The sequence below is a fragment of the Camelus dromedarius genome, chromosome 14 (genome assembly GCF_036321535.1).
Source record: "Camelus dromedarius isolate mCamDro1 chromosome 14, mCamDro1.pat, whole genome shotgun sequence".
NCBI classification, from domain to species: Eukaryota; Metazoa; Chordata; class Mammalia; order Artiodactyla; family Camelidae; genus Camelus; species Camelus dromedarius.
The window spans coordinates 14,908,223-14,928,359 of record NC_087449.1 but is presented as its reverse complement, the minus strand read 5'-3'; the positions used below and the strand labels follow the sequence as shown (position 1 = coordinate 14,928,359).

The window sequence follows — 20,137 nt, the reverse complement described above, 5'->3', positions numbered from 1 at the left end:
AATTAAGACCTGTAGATACAAAACGTAGTCTGGTGCTGTTAGAACCAATTATTCTGTCCACCGGCAAATTTTGTTACTTACATAAAACTGGCAATAGCACATAGTTGGCTTTATAGAATTACAGTTATTTAAAGTTCTGCAAATGATCTGAACCATTAACACTAATATATGACTCAGTGTGGGAATAATACAATATGTAACATAACTAATTTTTATATGGCACTTAATCACTTACTTTCGCATATTTTCCTCCTAACATACATTTGGTGCTAAAAAAAAAAAGTGCTAGTACACAGACAGGTTTTAGCCTTATTTTATCCTATGATAATTGAGATCTGGGGATACTGAAAGACTTGTTAGCATGCCCTTTTTAATACATAGCAGAGTCTGAACTTGAACAAGTCTTCTTGAATGGAAAGCAGATTTCTTTAACAAGCCTTCTTAAAGGGAAAATAGTCTGGGGCATCTACATACACAACAGTAGTCTGGGGCAGCGACTGCTATGACTGACTGATACACATCACGGGCGTGAGTCTCTCCATCATGGCCTTACTTGCTCCCCTCCTTCAGGAGGGCGATGGAGATGCGGATTCGGTTCCTGAGGAAGATCAGCATGAGGAGGACGAACACTTCAAGGATGCAGAGTATTATCACTTTAAACAGGGAAAAAAAAATTAGTGTGCGGTACAAATCCATCCAAAAAGTAAACTTTCTCTGCAAAAGTTAGGACTGAGCGTCATCATGGTTTCTGCCAATGCTGACACCTCATAATTTCAGCAGTGCCACTGCTCCCAAAATGCCAGTTTTAGAAATTCACTTTCAAGACCCCCCAGAAACGCTAAGCAGCCTAGATCAAAACCGTTAGCTAGAATTTAAACGACTCGGAGGGACAGGCTTCGTTTTGTCTGTGGAAACATTTCACAGCATTTGTAGAAATGAGGAAATAGGCGTGGAAGGAAGGAAGGAAGGGCTGCTTCGGGCAGCTCCATTTCACTTCTTTGAGTAAGAGAATCACGGCACAAGGTCTGGCTGCCACTGATGGAGTCAGGGTGTAAACCCAACCCAAGTCGTGTAATCAGGTCTCAGAATCAGAATTCAGGGAAATTAGTTCAGCTTTGAATTGATGTTTACAAACCTCTTGAACAAAGAATGTTACAAGTTTAATAAACTCTGTCAAAACCATCTTGAGGTGAAATGACTGAGCCTGCAGGGAAAGAATGAAGTGTATGTGTGTAAAGAAAGAGCAAGGAGAGGAAACCTAGGGTCCTTTCTGGCTTCTTGTTTCCTGGGTCCAGGTACACTTGAAGGTCCAGCTGCTTTTCTGCTCTTTTGAGTTTGGTGAGATACTTCTGTGTTCTGAAAATAAATACCCTTGGCCTTGTCTCCAGCTTGTTTGTTTGTTTCTTTTTACTTGAAGCCAAACAGTCCTCTGGGCTCCTTACCAGGCTTCCTCAAACATGACTTGCCTGGCTCTCTCTAAATTCACTGATTCATGAAGACAATTTTTTAAAGCACAGTGTAATTAGAGATTATCTTTAAAATCTTGGTCAAAGAGCATGAATCTCTGTGCAGTACAAGGAATATGATACTAAAACCATTCTAGGCATATAGGATTCAAGCCATCTCAGAAATCACCTAGCTTTAAAAATTTTGTTACTACTACCCTTAACTAATTAATAATCTGAACAAACAGTTCAAAATTAAATTTCTTTTCAGTTACTTATTATTCCAATTCTATTATAAGGAGTTTAAAAAAACTTGTTATGGGAAACCTGTTGTTTATTTCTCTTTTTCCTTTTTATTTTTTTAAAAACAAGTTTGAAATATCAAGCATTTTTCCCTCTTTAAAATACCTTTCTTAGATATCAGATTAATGGCTATAAACATCCATATCCAACTCATTTTAAGTTGAGGGCAAATAGCTTGAGATCATTGTAAAGTAATATTTTCCTAGATTATATAATAAATTCCCTTCAGTAATTTTTCCGCTTATTATACCTTGTAGTATTATAGACATACTTATTTTGATAACATTAGCCAAGTGTATTTAATAAGTTATACCCACCTAAGTTTTCCTTTAGACAAAAAGATGCTTTCTTGTTACTACAATTTAAAAAAACCAAGTTTTTAAAATCCACTCACTAAATGCGAACCATGTTTGTCTCAGTTGGAAGTACATGCTTATATCAGTCTGAATCCCGATGTTGTATAGAGTTAAGTGAGCATTCGGCTGTCCCTGAAGATCACTGTATTCCTGGTAACAGTGCCATATTCCTTGAAAAGGAGAGAAAAGTAGACTAATGTAAAATCTTATTTTCTGATGTATAAGCTATGCACTTATAACACGTATCTACATGAACTTGATCAACATGGTCATGTTTACAAAGGCAAGAGTCATATTTACACATTAAATATTTAATGTGCATCTAATAGTCTAAATTACTATTGTATTCAATATAAATATTTTCAGTAATTGGATGATTGTGGAAACAGCTGGCTTTAAATGTCCTTTTGACTAGAAATAACTTTAATGTCCATCAGTAGCGACTGGTTAAATAAATCAAGGCATATTTGTACAGTAGGACACTATGTTTCCACATAAAAAAGGAAAGTCTAGTGATAGTGAATGGTCACTAGATGTTTTGTTAAGTGAAAAAAGCCAAGTACAGAATGATACAAAATATGCCATAATTCATTTAAGAAGAACAATATATATATATTTTCTTATACACTCATAAAGTATCTCTGGGAGGATACACAGAAATACAATATTTTTTGCTTCCAGGGAGGGAAACTTGGTGATTAAGGAATAGAATGAAAAGGAAAAAAATTCACTGTATCATCTTTTTGTCTTTTGAAATTTTAACACATAATGTATTTAAAAAGCAAATTTTAAAAAATCATTGAAATGTTTTGATGGTGAAGTCATGTCTTGATGGGACTATCTCAAAGCTTATTCTTACCAAAATTGTGTCCAGGCAAGGCAAACATGGACTTACTGTATTTTCCCCAAGACTCTGTATTTCAGACTGTATATGACTTTTCACATGGTCTACATAAAGTGGGAGTAAAAAATAGAGTTAAAAGGTCTATTTATTTTAATGACCAATGGGTCTGGACTAGGTCCATTGGAAATGTTCTAGCAATGATGAGGAAAATGGCTTTTAAAACCTCTAACAGTAAATTAACGATTTTTTTCTAGATACAAGGTCAGACGGTGAGGTCTATGGAGAGACACAAGACTAGGTTAGAAAGGACAGTTGTTTCTCAAAGAGCTGTATGATAAATCTCTTTATTTTAGGCACTGCTTTCCCTGGGAATTTTTTAACGTTCCTTTTAAAATGCTTTATGGAATATTTGATACACACAAACTTATACGTAATGCAGATGGTTTTAAAGATATAGCAAAATAAACACATATGAATGTATCACCTATCTTAAGATTTTATAACCTTAATTTTGCTCCAATTACACAAAATAAAATTTTTCTTCTATTTGAGAAACCATAGATTACTCAATAATCACCCAACTCTGATTATTCCTCTGTATTTATTTGTGTAGGGTTAGACCTCAAAAAATTGGATATTATTATTTTATACAATGTTTGTTAAGCTTTATGGGCACATTTACCAATTCATTTTCTTTGCTCACCATTCTTTCACACATCTCATACCCTTTTGTGGATCATTTTCTTTCTTGAAGTAGGTGTTCCTTTAGTATATGTCTATTTGTAAACTCTAGTTTTTACTTATCTTAAACTATCTTTAGATTACTCTCATTCTTGAAAGATAGCTTTGCTGGTTGTACAGCTGTTGGTTGATGGTTATTTTTTCTTAGCTGTTTGAAAGTATTACTCTACTTCTTTTGTTGCTGTCAAAAAGTCTGCTTCAGTCTAATTGTTCCTTTTTATGTGATCTGTCTTTTCTCTCCCATTGTTTGAAAAAATCTTTTTGTCTTTGGTATTCTGAAGTTTCAAAACAATTTCTTTCTTTTATGTCATTAATTTCTTGCCCTTTAGTGGATCATTACAAACAATATACAAAGCATGTTGTTCTTTCTTTCCTCTTAAAGAATAAAACAAAAGAAATCCTACTTTTGACACTCTTTTCCCAATCCACTGCCCAATTTCTTGTTCCCCACTGCAATAAGACTCTCCAAAATAGATATCTATATTTTCTGTCTACAATTCTTCTCCTCCCATCCTCTCAATCCATTCTGACCAGGCTTTTTCCCTTCATTATTCTACCCAAACTGCCCTCATCAGATTACCAATGTTCTCACCATATTTCTAAATGCAAAGCTTATTCTCAATTCTCATATCTCTTGACCTATCAGCACCATTCAACATGATTTATCACTCCCTCCTTTTTTTTCCTTGGCTTCTATTGTATCACCTGTTTTTAGTTTTCAAAAGAAACCTGTGTCTCCTCAGATGTCTTTGCTGGTCCCTTCTCTTCTCCCTGATCTCTTAATGTTGGAGCGCCCCTGAACTTAGTCCTTGTCCACATCTCTATCTACACTTTCATGGTGATCCCAGCCAGGCTCATGGCTCTAGTGCTCCTGACCCCTAAACACATTTCTTAGGCTAACTCTTTCCAACTGCCTACTTGACATCTCTACTTTAACACCTAATAAACATCTCAAACTCAACATATTCAAAATTAAACTTCTGATCAATTCTCTTTCTAAATCAAGCTTGCTCCACTCAAACCTCCCCTGTCTCAGCTGATGTCAACTCCAACTCCCCAGTTGCTTAGATTAAACCCTTTGAAGTCATTCTTGACTCTTCACACTCTCTCATGAGCTGCACTCAATCCATCAGGAAATTCAGTTGGTTCTACATTGAAAATCTATATGCCTATCCTTATCGCTACCACCTTGGTCTGAGCTCCCCTTATCTGGCACGTGGATTACTGCAAGAGCCTATTCACTGATCTCACTGCTTTGTTCTCTCGCCCAACACAGAGACTAAAGCCACCAACATTTCACACCCCCCTTCTCTGCTCAAAATGCTACCTTGCCTTCCCATTTCACTAAGGGTGAAAGATTTACAGTAATCTGTCTTTGGCCCTCCATAAATTCTATGACCTCGTCTACTAGCCTTCCCTTTACTCATTAAAGTCATCCACACAAGCATTCTAGCCATTTCTTCAACATGCTCCTACCTTCAGGACTTTGTTCTAGCTATACTCACTGTCTGGAACTGTTCCTTTATCTCCAATGGCTAACTCCATGGCCTCCTTTAAGTGTTTTCTTAGATCTCTTCTCAAAAAGGGTTACTCTACTAATGCTGCAATTTGTACTCCTTGCCCTACCATGATACTCTCAATCCTCCTTTACCTGTTCTGATTTTTCTTCTTCCCGTGGCAAACATCACCTTCTAATAGATAATTTGCTTAGGCTTGTAAGTATCAGGAGAGTAAGAACTTTTGCCTTTTTGTTTATTGTTCTTTCTCAAGAGCCTAAATAGTGCCTGTACACAGCAGCAGCTCAATTGATATTTGTTGAATTAACAAATAAAAGAATGTAGAACTAGATATGGATGTCACTTCCCTCACTTTCCTTCGTATAATAGAGTTTCCTGTCTCTATGGATTTATATCTTTCATCAGTTCTAGAAAATTCTCAGCTAATACCTTTCAAATATGCTGATAGATGTTAGACCCTTCTCAGTCTACTATCTCCTTTAACCAAACAATCATGTTTTGTCCTCTTGTCACATTCTGCTGTATTTTGAGTAATTGCTTCAGAGATTCATCTTTCACTCCTTTAATTATCTATTTTACTATATAATCGATCAATTTAATTTTTATTCTAACACTTCATTGCTTTGTTTTGTTCTCTTTGGTTCATCTTCATGTATGCCTGGATATTTTTGATGATTTTTTTATTTTTTAAATTCTGTCTTTAATTCTGAAACATTTTAGACATGATTATTTCATGTTCTGTATCTATTTATCCATACTTGAATTTCTTGGAGACCTCAATCCGAGGTTTATAGTTTTTTGTTTGTTTCTTGCAAAAGGTCATTCCCTTGCGTGTTTGGTAACCTTTGACTGCAACTCATACTTTGTTTATCTTAATCTGTGGAAACCTGGTGATCTAAATTGAAGGTGCTTTCATCTAGAGGGGATTTATATTTTTTTCTGTTGGCATCCAAAGAGTACTACCAAACTGGAGTCACTTTATACATTTTCCAGGATCCCAGATCTACTCCAGGAGTTCAGGTCTGATCTTCTACTCTTCTGCTGGCTCTAAGTCTCCTGATTGTAGTCCTGGTGTGGTCACCCATAATTTCACATGTGCTTCCAGCTCAGTTCCACATTTTTTAGCTTTCAATTTTTTTTCCCTTTTGAAGAGATTCCCTTTATTTCCTGTAAGCTCATCAAAACAATACAATATGATTTTATGCCATTATTTCATAGCAAGAGGGCCCTTCAGATTATTTAGTTGCTTCACACTGGTGGATATGAAAGTGTCAGCAGTGTTTTCCAATTTATTTTTCTATTGCTTTCTCACTCCTGTCCTAGTATTTTGTTTGTTTGTTTCTAAAGGTACATTCCCTGGGCTTCAAGTGCTCTTCCCTCAATAATATTCCTGCATAATAACAAAATAATAGATATCATTTATTGAACAATTACTATGTGCTAGGCAGCTTTCTAGATTCTTTATATACATTATTTAACACTCACGGATTCCTATTGTATAGGTAAGGAAACTGTGAATTAAAGACATTGTGTACTTGCAGAGAATCACACAATTAATATGTGATGAATCTAGGATTGTGCCTTTTTCAAACTCTAAATACATGTTTGTAACCATGGTGTTATACGGCCTCTCTTGTGTAACTCTTAACTTGTTCTGGTCAGTAAGAATTGTTCCACTGCTGTTTATGAGCATTTGGCCACAAACAGCTTGGACTTTTCTCAGCTCAGTATGACATATGCACATTGTTCTTTGCTCTAGTAAATAGGCTGCTGTCAGCAGGAAATGGTTGTCTCCCATGATCTGTAGAAAGTCCATTGTCTGAACAGTAGCAGAGGTAAGTTACATATAGTCTGAGTTACTTACACTCCCCAATCAGGTTGAACATTTTCCCACCCAACAAATAGCATCAAGCTTACTAGCCACAGCATTAATTGCTGAGTTAGCACTACCTAGGGAGTCAATAAGGAGCTGAAATCAGTTGTTTTAACTGTACTTTTTATATATTGAACATCCTTCTCCCTTTAGCCATTGTCAAAGTCGCACTCTAGCCAATCTCAGATTTTTCTTGCTCCTTATTAAGACAAGCCAGTGAAATCAACAGCAGACTTTACCTCTCTTCCCTTCTTGAGGACAATAAAAGATGATGGACTCACATGCCCAAACTCTAAGATGGCAAAGGGCAGGGGATATTTTGAGTTCCAAGGAGGAAAAAAAAAACCAAAACTTTAAGAAGAAAAAGTTTTCTTGGGAGTTTCAGACTAGGCGACAGCAGTTCTTGGGTTCCTCCACCAGACTGACCCACCTCTTCACAGGCAGCTGCACAGCAGGGGTAGATACGGAATGATACCTGGAGAGACCCGAATGATGGTCTAGAAACCCAGAGAGGAAAACGAGCAGGACAGCAACAATAACGCAGTACATACTGAGTGTTAACTGTGTTCCAGGGACTGATCTAAGAGCTTTATAGTCGTTGTCTCATTTAACCCTCACAGTCTTGTGAGATGGAGATACCATTATTGTGCTGATCTTATGGATAAGGAAACTGAGTCTTACAATCATTGGGAAACGTTTCCGAAGTCCCCCGGTTACATTATGGAGCTGCGATTAGAACTTAAGCTAATTATAAATTTGGGGGATTCTGCTACATTCTTATTCTGATAAAGTCCTTCTCTGAGTGACAGAAAGAGGAATTCTGTGTGTGTGTGTGTGTGTGTGTGTGTTTGTGTGTGTGTAAAATCTCATCGTCACGCTAAACAGTGTTGTAGGGAAAATCATCCCTTTGAATACAAACCTCTCAAACATTCCTCTATTGGCCCAAACATTTATTAGAAGACTGAAAAGAAGCTGCCACAAGTGCTATACGGTTCCTTAGGAGAGACTTTAATTCCTTTTTCAGTGTTTGCATTTCACCTGTACGGCATTTGGCAAAACTGAGTTGTTATTAGATCTCAACCTTGAAATAAAGTTATTCTCCATCCAGTGAGTGTAATTCAGAGTACTTGCCTCTAGAGGGTGTTGCCTCATTAAGGTGTACTGGCCAACGATTAAAATGCGTGACAGTACCTGGATTAAAAGTGCTCAATCGAAAGGGAAAATTGATCACACTTCTGTAACTCTGCAGACCTGGCCTTTGATCAGATAGAAAAGTCAAAGAGATAAAAGAAATTGTCTGAAATATTTTCCATTAACCTAAAAAGGATTCTTCTCACCTCTTCCCTAATACCCATGAGGCATGAGACCAAAGGCTGGTAGGGAAAAAGAGTAGAACATGCTGATGGCACTTTTTTTCCCCCAAGATAAAGAAGAAATAAGTAATAGGGACAATATATGCAAAATTAAATAAACACCTTTTTTGAGGGGAGGAAAGAAAGATTCACGGCAAGTAAAACTGACAATGGCAACTGAAAAGAAGATTACGTTGTTGACATTTGGTGATTTTAAGAGAGGCGATACCTACCATAAGCTATAATCCCAATCACACCGAGGGTAAAGACCCAGAAGAGGAATCCAGCTGTGAACCTCAGGAGTATCACGAACAACCAGCTGAGGAGCATGGCGATGGTCAGGCCGCTGCGGGAAGAAATGCACAACTCACACAGGGCTCCAGCGTGCTAAGCGTAACACGAGGAAAACAGAAAGACAACTCTTTTTTTCTCCTCAAAATAATCCTTGATTGCTTTATCTGGCTATGGAAACATTTATGTTATAAAGTATGGATAGTTCTGCGAAGGCTGTCATGTGGAAGAGCAGGAACATCGGGGACACTATGCATCTGTCATTTGTGTGTGCCTAGGTAAACTGAAGTCCTGTGTCAATCACTTGTTCCAGGAAACACACAGTTCCTGTCTGCTGTGGTCCTATTTCTTTTTCCTTCCCACCTACCCACCAAGTGATAAACAGGAAAACATACCCACGAGGAATTTGTGCTGTTCCATCTGCCTGGTGACTGGTGAAAACCTGATGCAATGTGACTGTCTAGCAGTAAGGGACAAGCTTAAGGCAGAGAGACAAGCAAAGTAACCCCTACGCAGCTCCCGAATCCATGATTTTGCAGCCATGATCATTCTGGTCTAATTATTTCTAACAGTTTGTGATGTTTAACATCGTCAGATGTTTATTTTAGGTCCCCAGTGGTCTGTGGGCCATTATTTGGAGCCATGATAAGGCTTCTGTGTCTCCTGGGCCATATGAACTTGATCGAGCAATCAACAGCATGACTATTTTCCTTCTGTTTTGATTTCTTCCTGGGGTTTGACTGAGCCACCAGAGGTACTTCCTTTCCCACCATGTATCCAGGTTAAAGTCAAATTGGATTCTTCTAGGTAATTTCATCAAAGAGAAATCACTAAGATTGGAAATCTGGCCGATGCTTCTTATTAAGAACCAACACCCCTGGTGCTATCTGCAAGTTTCGAAACAGCAACAGACAGAGCCTGGCACATTTACTGAGTTCACTGTCTTCAAGTGCTATCTTTAAAAGGAAAAAAAAAATTTTAAAGAAAATATTAATAAGACTGTCACTGGATCGATGACAGCACGTGTCAAAGCCCCATCTCAGCTCACAGTCTGGCAGAGCCTGTGCTTTAAGCTTCAGAAGTCATTCCCTTTCAAAAACCACAGAGACTTTAATGCTGAAACACTCTATAGGGCTGAAGAGCTATTCTACGGTATAGTCCAAGGGGAATATTCAAAAAGCTCAGAGGGAAAACAAAGGAAGATAGCTGTTTACTACTCTGTGTGTTTTCAATTTCCACATTAAACACTCTAACTGAATAAACTAAGTCCCAGCACGCCAGTCTTTGGCTTTATGTGTATGAAATAGATGAGAGCAGAAGAGTTGGGGAAAAGGGCGGTGTTTAGGTTCTAGTGGTGTGAGTGGTGCCTGGGCAAGGAGTATTTCCATGTGTGTGGTGGGAGTGGGGAGGGCAGGAGAGCCTGTCATAATTTACACCCTTTTCAAGGAAGAGTGGACAAGCCAAACTAAAGAAGAAACATAAAAGTTATCTAGTGATATGTGGGTCTGACAATAGGGGCACTGGTTTCCTGTCAAGCAGAGTCCACAAGAGATGCACCCTGAAATACACACTGGGAAGAATTACTGTAATTGTTTAAGACAAAGCATCAAAATGAGCAAAAGCTCATAAAACTGTGTAGTTTTACAGCTCTAAAAATTACTCACTAGTATTTTACACACAATGCAATTTGGACTTTATTAAGCACCTTATAGTCAAATATATCTTGTCTTGTTCCCCTTTTGTTTTTATAACTATTCCTTGAACCCACATTTTCTATACATCTCTATGGTCCAAGAACCATACTAGGAGTTGGGAAAATAAGGATGAATTAGACATAGTTACCATGGTAGAGTTTATCAGAGGGAGAGAGAGAGGTAAATAAAATACAGGATGGTAAGTGCTATATAGAAGACAGGTATATGTTTATGTATGGGTACACACACACACACACACACACACACACACACACACACATACACAGTGGGTATGAGGAACACGAAATGGCAAGTAATTTATTATTAAATCTTGGGAAGTCAACTGGATAAAGAAGATGTGGTATATTTACACAATGGAATACTACTCAGCCATAAAAACTGACAACGTAACGCCATTTGCAGCAACATGGATGCTCCTGGAGAACGTCATTCTAAGTGAAGTCAGCCAGAAAGAGAAAGAAAAATACCATATGAGATCGCTCATATGTGGAATCTAAAAAAACCAAAAAACCAAAAACAAAAAACAAGCAAAGCATAAATACAAAACAGAAATAGACTCATAGACATAGAATACAAACTTGTGGTTGCCAAGGGGGCGGAGGGTGGGAAGGGATTTCAAAATTGTAGAATAGATAAACAAGGTTATACTGTATAGCACAGGGAAATATACACAAGATCTTACGGTAGCTCACAGAGAAAAAAATGTGACAATGAGTGTGTATATGTCCATGAATGACTGAAAAATTGTGCTCTACACTGGAATTTGACACAACATTGTAAAATGACTATAACTCAGTAAAAAATGTTAAAAAAAATCTTGGGAAGTCAAGAAAGACATCATAAATGACACAAAAGCTAATTTTAAATAACGAGATGGAGTTGCCCAGGACACAAGGAAGGATATGCTAGGAAAGAGGACAGAATGTGCAAAAACGTGGGGGTTCGACAGTCTGGGGCTGGGCATACTATCTGATGTGTTCAGAATATAGGGTTAAGTGAGAAACATGGATGGAGAGGAATCTGAGAAACAGCTGGGCCAGGTTGCAAAGGGCCTTGTAAGTATCGGAAGTTTTTACTTTATACTTTGATCTCTAGGGAACCAGAGAGGCTTTTGAGGTGCTTAAGGTACAGGAAGGTGACACAAGAGCCAGACAGTAATGACAGTCTTAGACATATCAAACACAGGTACCTGCTCCCGTAGAGCGACTACATTTTCCTTTAACTTTCAGGAATGCAAATCTTATGTCTGAAAATTTAAAATCTCCTCCTCCCTCCAGATACCTTTTCCAGCTTCTCATAAGAACAGTGACTTTGACAATGATGATAACAAACATTATGTGGAAAAGATGTGTTAAAAAAATAAGATGATCCAATAGATAAACAAGATTATACTGTATAGCACAGGGAAATGGATACAAGATCTTGTGGTAGCTCACAGCGAAAAACAATGTGACAATGAATATATGTATGTTCATGCATAACTGAAAAATTGTGCTCTACACTGGAATTTGACACAACATTGTAAAATGACTATAACTCAACAAAAAAATGTTTAAAAAAATAATAATAAGATGATTGTTTGGAGGTCAAGGGAAGGACAAATGAGAACCAGAGAAATAACACTGCATCCACTGTTAAGATGTGATGAAGAGCAAACTTACTACAGATGAGGCCCCATGTGACTTGAGGTATCTATTTATAAGAGTACTTTTACGTGTAATTTAGTGACTAAAATTAAAATGTATATTCTTGTAACTTTCTGCTAACACTGGGCAGATTTCCAAATATCTCTTCCTCATCTTCACTCTGTCTGAAAAAGAAAGTGGCAGGAACTGAGATCTGAGTCAACCTTTGATTCATGAAAATGAATAGGGAATTGGAAGAAAAAGTTCTACAAAGATCAAATCAGAATGCAGCCGGAGAAGAAACACCTATGTTTTCACTTACATGAGAATCCAATACCAAGTTGTCGCATAGTCTTCAAACACTTTTATTCCAATTGCCCTCGCATCAAGGACTCTATTGACACCACTGAATTCAAAGAAGGAAAAAAAATCAATTATTTTTTTGACTACCACTGAACAGAAATGTTCTTGCTATGATAAAAGAGATTTTCAAGCTGCTGTTCTAAGCATATTTTTAGAAACCATTTATTAGTCGTGCCTTTTCCTAGTCACAACACTACATGAGATGTCACTTTGGTAAACCTACAAAGGTAGCTGTAGCCACACACGGAGGGAACATGACTTTCAAGAATAGTAAAGAGACTCTTTTCCAACATACGCAACATGCCCTCAGTGTTGCAGGAACCTCACGGTAAGACATGAATTTAAATGATAAGATCAGCTTTTAAATTACAAAATCCATAGAGCCAAGAATGAATATCATAGCTAATTCCCCTTCCTAATCCTCTGACAGCGCTGTAGCAGGAAGGCACAGAGGGGCACATTCAGAACAGTGCACAAATTATGTGTCCAGTCTGATGAATTATCAAAGTGAACACGCTTACGCAACTACCACATTGTCATTCCTTTCCCTTGGGTGCTCCCATTACACACCTCGCCCTTTCCCTAAAGTAACCATAATCCTGACTTTTGTGATTACAATTTCCTAGTTTTCTCTTTAGTTTTACCACTTATATATGCACCATAGGATAATTTAATGTAGTGTGCTCACTTAAAAATTTTTGATCAATGGACTTGTACTATTACTTTATGATTTCTTTCACATAGCTTTGTATTTGTGAAATCCATCCATGTTGCTAATATATTCTAAATATGCAGGATCTGCACTATTCTACTTGGACTGCTAAAATTTTTCGAGAAAGAACAATAAATTTTAAGAATATCTTCATTTTTCATTTTTAACAACAGAGCTATGGGAGGGTACTCTGCGTGTTCATGCTTGTGCACACACATGTGTTGTGGTAACACAGGGAATTATATTTCCCAATAACTTGGGAACGCCACCATGCAGACAGCCAAGGGAAACAGAAAATTTACTCCACTGCGGTTAGCACACAGAAACTTGACACGGTACTGAAATAGTGGTGTCATGGTTGTTTTATCTTTCTTAAGGCCCCCTTCCCTTTAAAACATCTGGCAGTTTTTATCATTTCAGTCATTTTTTAAAAGAAAAATTGTGCTTTTAAAAAAGCCCAGGTGTTTAAATTATGCTCATTAAAGTAAATTATAATATGAAAACGAATCTATGTTTGTATATGTATGACTGAACTAGTGTGCTGTACACCAGAAATTGACACAACATTGTAAACTGACTATACTTCAGTTTAAAAAAAAGTAAATTATATTAAGGACTTTCAGTATGTTTCCTAATATCTCATTTCTATACCTGCTGATAATGAAAAATTTAACCCTCTTGAAAAACAGAATTGTTCTTTCGAATTCCTTCTGGTTTCTCTTTTACTTGGTTTTCCTAATGGAACACATACCAAGTTCTCCAGTCCACAGTGAGACATGGATGTTTCACATAATCCATCATTCTTCCTCTATAACCTTTAACCTAATGGACACTTTAGTTTGGGTGTAATCCTGAGATGTACCAGAATGGAAGCTGGGAATGTAGATAAACATACTTCGCAGCTGCCCTGAGTTCAACAGCATTTCTTGTCCTTCCACTTCCGTCTTCAAATACTGTCTTATTTCCTACAGTTAAAGTGCCATTTTGAGTAGAGAAGTCAGGGAAGCATCTCTGGAGAACTGTAAAAACAAATTAAAATTATAGTAATCACTTTTCTTCCTTCATGATGTCCTCCCTTTCTTAAGCTTTCTGTTATTTAGAATCAAATTCTTATTGACAATGTATACATTGCTCAGTATAGATAATTGCCCATTATTAGATAATCGGATTCTCTGATGGTGCTAAGGCTGATACAGAAGCAAATACGATCACAATCAGAACATTTAAACCTGTTGATTACCTGATACAAGGTATAGGCGTCAAGTACCCGTGAGCAGGACACAAAACACAGGTTTTGTGAGAGTAATGCTGACAATGTACCTCTCATGGTAAACACGTTTTAATAAAAGACTATATTTACTTGAACAACTGGATGAATTTAATTTTGTTATTAAAAAAAATTCTTAGATACTCCCTTGAGTGAAACCTTGAAAACCAGAGGTTAGTGAACAATTCCTTGGGAAAGAAGGAACAGCTTAAACTATAAGCTACTAAGACAATTGAATTTTTATTTGTAAAGTCTTAATAATTTGTCTCCCTTCCAGCTTTTTCACTTGGAAGTTTTTTTTTTTTTTTTTTAAAGGTGCTGGAAATGGAAATTCTAAAGCTATCAAAAATGGCCCACACCCTTGTTCTACATGTTCCTTCTGGGAAATAACTCATCTAATCTGTCAGCTTCAAATACTAAATAAGCTCATTAGATATTTGGAAAGTGGACCACGGTGGAACTCCATAAATATTTGCTGTTGAATGAGCTAATCTTTCTGAGTCTCTGACATGGGAAACAAGCCCTGCCATTTGAAACTCTCTTCCCTTGGTTTATATGCCCAGATTCTCTCCTGCCCTCCCTCCTGCCTTTCTGTGTGTTCTTTCTTTCCCTCCTTCAGTATGACTGTTCCCACCTACAGAGTCCCCCAACCCTGCTTTTTCTGGACAGTAACTCATCTAATCGGTTAGCTTCAATCACTAAATATGCTCATTACATATTTGAAAAGTAGAGAAAATTTCATGAAAGAGGATACAGAACTAAACCTAGTTTTATCACCCACAGCAAATTACATCAACATTTTGATGAATTTCCTTCCAGTCCTTCTTCTGTAAAAATTTTTTTTAACTTACAACGGTAAGTACATGAGGTTTTGTCCCTTGTTTCTTTCTTTTAATATTACTTATTTCCTTATAAGGTATTTAATGAGTGAATTTTATTACCTGCACACTGCTGTATCAAGTACTATGCTTAATATCCTCTTAGAGAGGATACAAGCTGATTTCAATGTTTACCTTAATGTTTCCTTCACTAGATTGTAAAAGTCTGTGCCTTATTATTTTGTATCCCCAGTGTACATTTTACATTGTGTGATTTAACCAAACTGCACTTGTAATAGCAGGAACGATTATCGTACTTTTATACCTTTTTTTTATCTTCAGTGACTATAATTCATTTTTACCTTTTTGCATAAAAATTTGTAACATTGTTTTTGGCTACAGACACTTGTTACCCAGGGCTTCCTAGTAAAATGCAGTTGCTTCCCAGACTTAAACTTTGCTGGAGGGTCTTTAATGATTCAGAGAAGAGTGATAGGAGCATGGAAGACATTATGTTCGGTGGCAGCTACTTCAGTGGTACCTGACTTTCTACTCAAATTGACAACGCTTGTTTTTCTTCCATATTAAAAGAAATATGTACTCACTGTGGAAAAACAGAGAAGAAAAAAGAAGAAAGAAGAGAGAAAATGGCCATAGTTTTGCCACCTCCAAAACAATCATTTAATATTTCACATATTTCTTTCCAATCTTTTTCTTTGAATAGTTTTTTTGTTTATTTTAATTTATACATGCTTATCATTATAATACATACAGAATTTTTCATTTGAATTAACATTGTAACATATACACAATACGTATATGTAACTTTTCTAAAATATTTCATTTAATGAATACATTATAATTTATTGAAGCATTCACGTACTCTTGGATAATAGAGTGTTTCCTTTTAATTTTCTTTCTCTTCTTTTTTTTGATTCTTTTGAATAACATTGTGATGGACATCTTTATGTAAAGGTTTTTCCCTATAGTTGGGATTATATCCTTAACAAAGGAAAATGAGTGATTATTTAATTTTCTTCTAAGCAGAGTTAAAGTTTAAAATTTTTAAAGAAATAAAATGTTGATTAACTCAGAAGACATATAAATATTTCAAATTTCAAGTGATAAAGACAAGTATATGCCCCACCATCATGTCCCAGGCATCTCAACAAACTTTTTGGCTGAATTCAGAGGTGAGTGTGTTTGAGTGTCTGTGTGTGTGTTCTCATAGAGCACCAAATCATCAGTCTGACTGGGATTTTAAAAATCGGTTGTTCATCTTTTATGTGCATATTTATGCAGCCAAACCCAAAACCTCACCAAGCTCCAGTGGAACAGCCCTGGCTGGAGTCAGAAGAAGGGGCTTTATAGCTCTGGCTTCCTTCCTAACTATGCCTGGGACCTTGGGCCATTCATAGGACCATTCTTGGCCTCAGCTTTTCAGCTGTGAAATAAGGCAACTGAATTAAATAATTTATTGATAGATTCTTTGTTTCTAAGGGTAAAATAATCACCACTTACACGGTCTGCTTGGAAAAATCGCTGTCGGACAATCATTATCCAGTAAAACTTGTGTGAGAGTCTAAAATTGAAGGAAAAGTATGTTAACGGTTCAAAGACTATATGATGACAAGGTTTATTCTTCCTGTAAAATTTTGTCCTTTCAAAATTCAATTCCCTAATAATCTTGCTAATTCCAAATTATTCCCCGAATAAGAGTCATCGTAAGGTGATCACACACACAACTTTGACACTCCTTAAGTGTCCTAACTGTAATTCAATTAAATCAACAATAATAAAGTCAGACCTGCTGAAACTAAGGCACACCTTTGAAGATGTGTATCTTTGTCTTAGTCACAGCCTCAGCCTCCAATCATTTCATTTTTTTCTGGAAAAAAATGGCATCTTCTCTAATTTAGAAGCCGTTAGTACTAATTAATACAGTGAGGCTTTAGAATTCCCTTATAAATCTTAAACCTAGGTAGTGTTTGGGGATTTTTTTGATGAGCAATCATCAAACCAGGTTGGGAAGTAAAATTCTTGTTACTAAGTGGCCCTAGGGCTTTATCTCTATGTGAATGAAATGGTGACTGCAAACGCCATTTAGCTCCTAGCTCCTGAGAGCAAAAAGTCCATCCAAGTAGAGAACTTGCTGGCGTCAGGGAATAGCTGATGCTAACTTACCAGACCTGAGAGCCTTGTATGATGCCCCAAGTCTACAAAATGATATGCTGTAAATTATGTGTGTGTTATACGTACAAGCATACTTGTATTTTAACGGAATGGTATTTGTTAGCAATCATTTCCTAAAAGATATCGGAGCCTGTCCAGTTACAAATGCTCACGTTACACTTGAGATTGAAACAAGTTGAATCCTTCTCTAGTTTTAAGCTTAAACACACATACCTTCGCAGGCTTAAGAATAGCGGACTTGCAGAACTGGCTGTAGTACGCCCAGTAGTTTCTGTCTCTTCTGTATGTGAATTGTATTTCCATGTAGGTTAAAAATTTTTCTGGGCACTTGGAAACACAGATCTATGAAATAAAGAAACACAGTGGTGGGGACTAAACTGAGTTGAACAGACGAAGGAATTATCTGCCAGGTTAGACTTCTAAGTTATCCACTACCATAGAAGAGCAAAGCACCATTTTTCATCTAAGAAACTTACACCAATTTTCTAAACTTATTATAAAAAGGAAGATTTCATGTACTAGTTATCAACCTCTGCTCCTTGCCTGTTGATGTTCTGTTAAAACAATAAGATGCCATACAATGACAAACTTAGTTTTACCTTCTGATTTGAGATAACTGTAGATCTACATGCAGCTGTGAAAAATAATAGATCCTGCACACTTTTCACCCTGTTTTGACCAATGGTAATAACCTGCATAACTGTAGTACAACACCACAACAATACTGATATTGTTACAACTCACTGACGTCACTCAGTGTTCACCAGTTTTACATGTGTGCATTTGTGTGTGTACGTGTGTGCAGTCCCAAGCAATTTTATCCTTGTGGATTCATGTGTCGGCTTCCACAGGACAGTGATGAATTTTTAATAAAACATTTTCTTATGATTTTCTGAATTAGTAAGTGAGAGTATAACGCAAGCTTAATTCTGCCTGTGTAGTTTATATATTTCCATGGTTAGTATCTTGTTTTCTTTCCTATATATGAATGAAATGGTAATTTAAAATGCTCCAAATATTGATTACTCGTACCACTAACAACTGTCAGTGCCAGTGAATTCTCAAAACATAACAGGGGTTTTTATTACCATAAGAAACTAACAAAATCATGGCTATTTGTGGCAATCAATCATTGTTATTGTCTTTTATCAAAACCAGCCAAATGTGGGCAGAGAGGTCGCTGATGCAATTATTTTACATTAATGAACTTTGGGGGCCTATTAATGCCAAATCAGATCACCCTGCTAGTCCACAGAGCCACTGTGGAGTGACGGCAATCCAATTAGCAGCTCTACAGAGAGAGCAGAATCAGGGAAGATGCACTCTACTGATTTTGCTTTTGTTTGTGATTTCAAACAACAACAACAACAACAACAACACCAAAGATCATATGGCGACATGAGAGTTGCAGTCAATCCTTGAACATTCTCTCCTCCAGCTTCAGTTCCTCCTTATGAAAACCCTCCCAGCTCTGACTTGCTCCATCTCCGTACTGTACTTTGGTAACAGTTCTCACTGGCCAGACTCTAGCTCAACCCCCGTTGGCAGTTAGGTAAAAACACGGCTGCTGAGCCAACATCTCTTTCTCATCTTTTGGGTCATGTTTCTGCTATACACGAGGACGTTTGGTGTCAACCCACAGCTAAGGTCATAGATGGATAACTAAGTGGATACGTCGGATCTCACAATTAATACCGTTTTGTAGCAGCACCAGTCCAACTGCTTTTAGAAGTTTTGACAAGGGAAGCAACCCATCCGCACATTCACACCGCCATACGCATTTTCCTTCTCAGTCTCTCATACACACGCGTGCGCACGCGCACACACAGACACATGCCAAACACACACACAATCACATATACTTCTAGAGGAAATATTGAAAGTTTCACAAGTATCCTGCTATGAAAGTTGAAGCACTATTTAGGGCCATTCACAGCATCCAACATGCTCACATTTTTTGGAAGAAGGCTAAGGTCATTATCAATGCAAATATCAAAAGTTCACTCTGATTGGAGGTAAGCTGAAAAAAACCATTCACATACTAGGAGCTACCTCACAGACGTTTCAACCTTGGCAATTTACTTACATGACTCTGAAAGATAACTGAACTGGTTCCCCTGTTGGATACATTTAAATGGATTTCTCAAAGTGAATACTGAAAGTACCAACGCTTTCACAGGCTTTAAATGATGGTAGCAACTACTGAGTTGAAGCCACAATGATTTCTGTATTTATGAACGCACACACACACACAATGGCTACTACACATACAAAGGTGCTGTGGATGCACCATATAAAAGAAAGTAATTCAAAGGGTTAAAAAATGGTATGTTAAGGAGAATCACATCAAATTTCATTCTAATCACCAATGAGCTGTTAAAAAACAATATAGCAACTGCTCCTTACTCTCTCTATCAGGCCAATTTGTTCACTTCAAATAGAGTGCTGATTAGTAGCAATCAACATATAATTAGCTGAAAATGAAGGTCACATTGAGATTGGTATCCTAATTGATCACAGTCTGTCCTTTAAAGGCTTATGACACATGTCTGGGCCATGCCGCAGTTAACAGAAAGCATAATGCATAAAAATATGGCTTGGATCAGGAGATACACTATTGCCTGGCAGACTAAAAGTGAGTCTGCGTCATTGACGGCTAATATTTATTCTGACTCAGTTCTGATGTTTTGTGTAACCACAAAGGGGCACGTTGAATATAGTT

At 37.1% G+C, this 20,137-nt stretch overlaps 1 protein-coding gene across 1 annotated transcript in view; it reads right to left on the bottom strand.

The window, feature by feature from the left end:
* The window catches only part of SLC44A5 (solute carrier family 44 member 5), a 158,643-nt gene that overhangs the window by 23,466 nt on the left and 115,040 nt on the right, over nucleotides 1-20,137 (bottom strand). Inside the window, exons 5-11 of the mRNA XM_064493447.1 lie at nucleotides 17,629-17,757; nucleotides 16,744-16,804; nucleotides 14,033-14,156; nucleotides 12,385-12,468; nucleotides 8,665-8,777; nucleotides 2,143-2,274; nucleotides 554-653 (exon numbers count right to left, since the gene is read on the bottom strand). Of these exons, the coding sequence (XP_064349517.1) occupies nucleotides 554-653; nucleotides 2,143-2,274; nucleotides 8,665-8,777; nucleotides 12,385-12,468; nucleotides 14,033-14,156; nucleotides 16,744-16,804; nucleotides 17,629-17,757 (743 nt within the window). The remainder of the gene's footprint in view (nucleotides 1-553; nucleotides 654-2,142; nucleotides 2,275-8,664; nucleotides 8,778-12,384; nucleotides 12,469-14,032; nucleotides 14,157-16,743; nucleotides 16,805-17,628; nucleotides 17,758-20,137) is intronic.